We start from the raw sequence: 8257 nt of genomic DNA on the forward strand, positions 1-8257 counted from the left end.
AAGAATTTTTGGGGATTTGTTTTACTATCCTTGGCCACCTGCCTTTCATTTTGTATTTTTGCTAATTTAATTATATTTTTGATTTTATATTATATTATAGATTTTGTTACGTTCTTTATAATTTAAAAAGGTGCTGTGAATGTATTTAGTTCACAGAGCATACCTAGACTGGACACATATCTTCCATAGCTGTTATTGTTCTGTTATGAGCAGAAGGCATGACACTAATGTGAGTAGAGCCCAGTTATAGCAGAGGGTTCCGTTACAGGAGCAGTAGCTATATACAGGACACAGAATATCTATATATTGCAACATAATCAACATCAATTGACAGTTCCTAAAAATGTATATGTCAAAAATACTTAATGAAATAGATTTTACAGATATTTAAAGAGGTATATCCACAGGATATGCCATAAATGCCTGGTAGGTGCTGGTCCAACATCTTGGCTCCCTCACCTATCTGGAGAATGGGGTTTCTTTAACCCCTGTTCACCTAGTCCTGTCTTTTGCAGTCTCCATAGAATACAAGGAGGAGGTTACCCTTTCCATTTCCATTGAAGTCTTTGTGAGTTACGGAAAGAGCGGAGCGCTTGGTTCTTTCCATAACTCCCTTACACGTCAATGGGAGAGGGCAGTGCACAAGTGTGGCCACCTCTTCATTAAACTCTATTAAGACTCTCAGCGGAACCCTCACCTATCGGCCATTCATCATGTTGAAATGGCCTTAGAGGTGTTGTCTCATGAAGACTACTCCTATCAATAAGCCCTTCCACTCAGGACCTCTATATATTAGCCAGAACAGCTTTGAATGGCCATCATGTAATACTATATTTCCCTGCACTGGCAAGTGCAGGGGAAAATTAGCGGATTGCCGGGGTGTCAGACTCCCAGCGATCAGCTGATCACCATAGCGGCTCTAATCTGAAATGTAATGCTTAAGATGGGAATACCTCTGTAAATGAAATCTGTGTAATTGATGTACAACATTAGAATGCATTGATAACAAATAACTTATACCACACTGATACCCGGCTTTGGGGCTGGAAAGGTTTACCCTCCACTCCAGTGGCTGCTTTCTGCAGCAGGACACCAATTGTGAGCAGAGTAATGAATTATTGTCCATTATGATGAATACAATTCCAAATAATTCCAAATTTTAAAAAAAGAATATTACCTAGTAAAGGCTTTGGGAATTTGCCCTATTTACATTAAAAAAGTTGTCTAATACTTGATATGTTTTAGAAGTGTTAAATTATTTATGGTTGAATGCTTTTTTTGAAATATGTCTCTTTAATGACAGCCTACATTCATAATGTTTATATGCTAACACTCCATTTCTTGCATTTCTGTTTTTTTTCCAGGAGATACTATTTTCATTATCCTTAGAAAACAGAAGCTCATCTTTCTTCACTGGTATCACCATATAACAGTATTACTTTATTCATGGTACTCGTACAAGGACATGGTAGCTGGTGGAGGTTGGTTTATGACCATGAACTACGGAGTGCACGCAGTAATGTATTCATACTATGCCCTGCGTGCAGCTGGCTTTAGGGTATCACGAAAATTCGCCATGTTGATTACGCTATCCCAGATCACTCAAATGCTCATTGGCTGTGTGGTGAATTATCTAGTCTTCTCATGGATGCAGCAAGGACAGTGTCCATCCCACGTACAAAACATTGTGTGGTCCTCCATCATGTACCTCAGCTACTTTGTGCTCTTCGTTCACTTCTTCTTTGAAGCATATATCACCAAAACCAGGAAAGCTGCCAAGGCTGACTAAGCGTGGAACCTAATGCCAAGTCATACCTCAGGGTCATCAAAAATTAAAGAAAAAAAAAACACAAACAAAACAGAATTGGGAGTAAGCAAATAATTTAAGGCACAAAGAAAACCATATCTCAAGCACTTAGATCCTAGAGACAAAATGTTTTAAAAATGTATTTAATAATGGTCTTAAAAATGAAGCTGATCTGTGCTATTTCAAGGAGCCATGGGAAATAAACTGGTCTGTATTATTCAGCCCAGAAGTACAGGTCATATGGGAGAAATACTTTCCTTACAACCTCTGGTTTTACTACTGCCCAAAACAAGTTATCCGCATAAAGTGGTATTTATTTCAAGGATACGTGAGGGTGAGGAAGAGGCTGTGTAAAGTAGAATAGAACATGTATTTTCGGTTAAGGAATAATATATTGGTTTTAATGTTATAAAGTGGACGAGTTAAAAGAAAGCATACGTAAGAAAATGAAATTGAACATTTAGGATGCTTGCCCAATGTTGTGTATCGTGTTCAGCTGCAGTTCTTATTAATATGCAAACAAACCACTTGCCCAAGATGGTTGCTACAGTATTAATACTAGACTTGTACATATCCGCTGGATCTTGTGTCTAGTGCGATTGACATCGGACTTGTACAGCTGCTTCGTATTGACAGCTGGCATGGAGAATACACATATCAAAGCCTCATCCGTCTCCGTGGAACTACCCGTGGACTAAATAACAAATGTCTGCTAGAAAGGGTGGAGAGAAAATCTGCTTACAAAGGTCATTCAACTTTTTCAGACTGCATGATATGGTGAAAGCCTGGTTTATACATAGGTATATCTAAAGCCGAAAATCAGTCATGTTTTCTATTTTTCTGAACTCTTAGATTATTACTGCAGGGTTGTGTGCGTGAGTTCGGTAACACTGTGCTTTTGTATTTGCTTTAGAAGCAGTACAGAAATGATAAAAGTGCCCTCTTCCGGTATACATAGAGAATACAACACACAAGATCTTTGCTACAAATTAATGTTTTTAATTAAACCCCCAAATGGGGATTACCAATTCCTTTAACCATCTTAAACCGTAATCCAAGGGACTTGTCTTACCTTCAGTCTCCTGTATTTTTCTATGTCCACGTGCATTGAAAGCAGGCCAACAAGCAAAGGGTACCAGTATACCCGGGTATGAAATTGAGAGCTCATGTTGTTGTAAAGCCATATTGTTCAGATCATAAAGTGTTCTGTCTGTTATAACGAAGTCCTGAGAAGCCAAAAATGTGTACAATTCCCTAGCATTTCAAGGAAGCACTTAATGTAACTTGATGTTAAATGTTTTAATGTAGTCTTAATTGTATTAGATAGTTTAATATATTAGAAAAGAAGGTTTAGAGGCTGCAGTCATGCATCAGAGTACAGTAAGTTATACTGTATTTGCAAACCTGTAGGAAACATGCAGTCACCATTGTACTACCCTGTGGTATATAGAAGCACATTTCCTTGCTACTTCAAAAGCGTCTTTAATTTCCGAAAGAGTTGCAACACAAGGGATTTTGTTTTTTATTTCTTATAATTTTTTTATTTAGCTTTAACGGTGCTGCCATCCATGCTGCTTTTTTTTAAAAATTAGTTTCCTGGTAGAAATGGCAGAGGCGATAGTGTCTCATGTAGGGGAAATAAATGAAAAAAGACCTAGTGTTATGATGCGTTTTGTCTGAATGGTTATTCAGAATGAAATGAGGAGAACTTGCAGTTCACTATTGTAACAAACAATAAAGTTTACATTTATGTTAAAGCATTTGGAAGTATTTTTTCTAATGACTTAGAAATGATTTGTATTACTTTTTATTTATCTGTTATAGAACTTGTGAACCCCAAAATTAAAGGAAATGTACACATTTGCAGCCATGTTTTATTGCTCCAGTGCGTATTAAGTAAATGAAGCAACTTTAGAAATCGTTTTAATTAATAATCTCTTACCGTCTTGTGTGTGGAGCTCCTTTGCAGTCTCTAAGGGTACAGACTGTAAACACAACCTGTGTACGTAGTCATACCTAGTAACAAACCAACACACGCCACTCATTCACCTTGGGTTGGGGCTATCACTTTGGGTTCACTGTTAGTGGCCGCGCATGATACATTGAGTAATGAACATTGCTAGCATTACTTGCAGAACACTGTTAAATCTCCTAGCAACCCATAAAAAAAGTCCAAAAAGTAATTTGCTAGGCAAATTGGCCACCTGGCGAAGGGGATTTGGCCAGCACTGGCACAATTATTGATTAACAAGTAAATTAAAGCATACAATCTAAGGCCCCATGCACGCGACCGTAAAAACGCCCATAATTACGGGCCCATAGACTTCTACTGGCCACGGGTACCTTCCCGTTTTCGGTGCCCGGGCCGTTGAAAAATATAGATTATGTCCTATTTCAGGCCGTAATTATAGCACGGGCAGGCCCATAGAAGTCTATGGGGCTCTTGTAATTATGTGTGGCTACGTGTGTGCACCCGTAATTACAGGAGCCGTGCTAGGCGACGTCAGGGGATTTCAATTTTTTAATAAAGAGCAGAGCAAATGGCGTCTGAGCGGTCATGCAGGGGCGGATTAAGGGTACCATGGGCCCCGGGCACTTTTTCAGGTCTGGGCCATCCCCCCCCCCGTGTACTCCGAAGACCTTGTACCGTATATATTTGCAGATTTCTGTTTAGGCGGCCACAGACCTGGCACGGTATTAATTTAGCTCTAAAAGCAGAATGAGCCATATAGAAGAAAGAAAGCAAAATACTTTGAGACACTGAAGTAGTCAGGAGCTTTATAACTTTTTGATTTTTACGTCAATGGAGGGGTGTGTGAAGGATTGTTTTTGCGGGAGGAGTTACACTTTTTATTGGCACCATGTAAAGTACCATATAATGTGTGAATTGGAAAAAACTGAGATTCCTTCATGGTTTTTTGGATTTAGTTTTTACTGTATATATTTACCTTCTCTTAAGGTAAAAGTAAATTCAACATATACTTTTACCTTAAGAGAAGGTAAATATATACAGACCCAGAAACAAGCTCAATACAAATATACAGACTCAGAACCAAGCTCAGTACATATATACAACACCAGAACAAAGCACAGTACATATATACAGCACTAGAACCAAGCTCAGTACATATATACAACACCAGAACCAAGCTCAGTACATAAATACAGCACCAGAACCAAGCTCAGTACATATATACAGCACTAGAACCAAGCTCAGTACATATATACATCCCCAGAACCAAGCTCAGTACATATATACAACGCCAGAACCAAGCTCAGTACATATATATAACTCTAGAACCAATCTCAGTATATATATACACAGCACCAGAACCAAGCACAGCACATATATACAACCCCAGAACCAAGCTCAGTACATATATACAATACCAGAGCCAAGCACAGTACATATATACAGCACTAGTACCAAGCTCAGTATATAAATACAGCCCCAGAACCAAGCTCAGTACATAAATACAGCACCAGAACAAAGCTCAGTACATATATACAGCACTAGAACCAAGCTCAGTACATATATACAATGCCAGAACAAAGCTCAGTACATATATATAACGCCAGAACAAAGCTCAGTACATATATATAACTCCAGAACCAAGCTCAGTATATATATATACACAGCACCAGAACAAAGCTCAGCACATATATACAGCCCCAGAACCAAGCTCAGTACATATATACAACACCAGAACCAAGCACAGTACATATATACAGGACTATAACCAAGCTCAGTACATAAATACAGCCCCAGAACCAAGCTCAGTACATAAATACAGCACCAGAACAAAGCTCAGTACATATATACAGCACTAGAACGAAGCTCAGTACATATATACATCCCCAGAACCAAGCTCAGTACATATATACAACGCCAGAACCAAGCTCAGTACATATATACCGTGTTTCCCCGATAGTAAGACACCCCCGATTGTAAGACGTATCGGGTGTTTCAGGGGGGTCGGCTAATATAAGCCGTACCCCGAAAGTAAGACATATGTCTTACTTTCGGGGAAACACGGGGGTATTGCCGCCTCCTGCCCACTTCCGCGCCGCCCCCCTCTCCATACGTCACCGCGCCGGATATATCCGTCCTCAGCAGCTGCTAGTTCGCGCAGGAGGACGGATATATCCGTCCTGTGATGGCGCGGGTACTGAGACTGTACCCACGCGATCAGCGGCAGGAGCACGGCTGTTATACACAGCCTGGCTCCTGCTGCAACTGCCGGAATCGAAGCGCGCGCCGATTCCGGCAGTTTAACCCATTAAATGCCGCTGTCAATAGTGACAGCGGCATTTAATGTGTTTGACAGAGGGGGGAGCTCCCTCTGTCACCCGATCGGCGCCCCCGCAAACAAATCGCGGGTCGCCGTCGGGTTTCCATGACAGACGGGGGTCTAACAAAGACCCCCAGGTCTGCCTTCAGCATCTGCCTGTTAGGCGATGCCGGAGGCATGACCTAATAGGTTGCCTGTCAGTTTTACACTGACAGGCAATAATGCTTCGGTATACTAAGTATACCAAAGCATTATATATGCGATCGGCACATCGCATAGTGAAGTCCCCTGGTGGGACTAAAAAAAAAAATGTAAAACAGTTAAATAAAGTTTGTGAAAAAAAAAAAATAATAATTCGACAATTTTTTTCCAATATAAGACATACCCCGAAAGTAAGACATAGTGGGGCTTTTGGGGATAAAAAGAAAGTAAGACACTGTCTTACTTTCGGGGAAACACGGTATAACTCCAGAACCAAGCTCAGTATATATATTCACAGCACCAGAACCAAGCTCAGCACATATATACAGCCCCAGAACCAAGCTCAATACATATATACAACACCAGAACAAAGCTCAGTACATATATACAGCACTAGAACCAAGCTCAGTACATATATACAGCACTAGAACCAAGCTCAGTACATATATACAGCACTAAAACCAAGCTCAGTACATTAATACAGCCCCAGAAGCAAGCTCAGTACATAAATACAGCACCAGAACCAAGCTCAGTACATATATACTGCACTAGAACCAAGCTTAGTACATATATACATCCCCAGATCCAAGCTCAGTACATATATACAACACCAGAACAAATCTCAGTACATATATACAACGCCAGAACAAAGCTCAGTATATATATATACAGCACCACACCAGAACCAAGCTCAGTACATATATACATCCACAGAACAAAGCTCAGTACATTAATACAGCCCCAGAAGCAAGCTCAGTACATAAATACAGCACCAGAACCAAGCTCAGTACATATATACTGCACTAGAACCAAGCTTAGTACATATATACATCCCCAGATCCAAGCTCAGTACATATATACAACACCAGAACAAATCTCAGTACATATATACAACGCCAGAACAAAGCTCAGTATATATATATACAGCACCACACCAGAACCAAGCTCAGTACATATATACATCCACAGAACAAAGCTCAGTACATTGGTTCTGGGGATGTATTTTACTGTATACACTGCGCTCTTGAATATAATAGTACTATACACTGCGCCCCTGAATATAATAGTACCATACACTGTACTCCTGAATATAATAGTACTATACACTGTGCCCCTGAATGTGTGTGTGTGTGTGTGTGTGTGTGTGTGTGTATATAGGAGACAGCATATCTATTGCACTACGACCCTACAAACTATGAATAGGATTAGATACAGTGGCTCAGCACAGTATCACACATGATAGGATTAGATACAGTAGCTCAACAGACCGTATCACACATTATAGGATTAGATACAGTAGCTCAACAGACAGTATCACACATGATAGGATTAGATATAGGGACCAGCTCACTGACATTGCGGTTCCAGCGCTGGACCCAGAAAAGGTAAGTATAAGAATTGTTTTGCTTTTTTATGTGCTACTAATTATTTTTGTGTGTTTGTGTTATTTTACAGGTTCGGTTGTTGGACTACGTCGGATTCGAGGACTACTTCAATGGTAGCGTTTTTTTTATTCTCAATAAAATGGTTAATGAGGGTTGTGTTTGTTTCTTTATTTCAATAAAATATTTTTTCTATGTCCTTGTATTTTTTTAAACTTTATTATTACCGCCTTAATAGCTGCTGGCTGATTGACAATATCCATTACTAAGACGAGGCTTAATGTTAGCAGGCAGAGAGGCTAACACTAACCCCCATTACCCCGGTACCCACCGGCACCAGTGGTACTGGAAAGAGCCGGGTACGAACCAGTACCCGACCACCTGTAGTGATGGTCGGGTACCGGGTCAGCCACAGGCTGGTAATATCAGCCTGGGAAAGGCCAAAAACAGTGACCCCCCCCCCCTGGTAATGCTAGGCTGCTGCTGTTGTATCTGGCGGGGTCACCCCCCATTTTTCATAACCAGCCAGATACAAGAAAGCAGCAGCAGGTTAACATTACCACGGGGGAAGGGCC

General features: G+C 40.4%; 1 protein-coding gene across 1 annotated transcript in view; it reads left to right on the forward strand.

The window, feature by feature from the left end:
- ELOVL6 (ELOVL fatty acid elongase 6) overlaps nt 1-3659 on the forward strand; it is a 100586-nt gene extending 96927 nt beyond the window's left edge. Inside the window, exon 4 of the mRNA XM_075849732.1 lies at nt 1365-3659. Within this exon, the coding sequence (XP_075705847.1) occupies nt 1365-1789 (425 nt within the window). The 3' untranslated portion in view covers nt 1790-3659. The remainder of the gene's footprint in view (nt 1-1364) is intronic.
- The last annotated feature ends 4598 nt before the right edge of the window (nt 3660-8257 follow it).

This window comes from Rhinoderma darwinii, chromosome 1 (assembly GCF_050947455.1).
Source record: "Rhinoderma darwinii isolate aRhiDar2 chromosome 1, aRhiDar2.hap1, whole genome shotgun sequence".
Taxonomy (NCBI): Eukaryota; Metazoa; Chordata; class Amphibia; order Anura; family Rhinodermatidae; genus Rhinoderma; species Rhinoderma darwinii.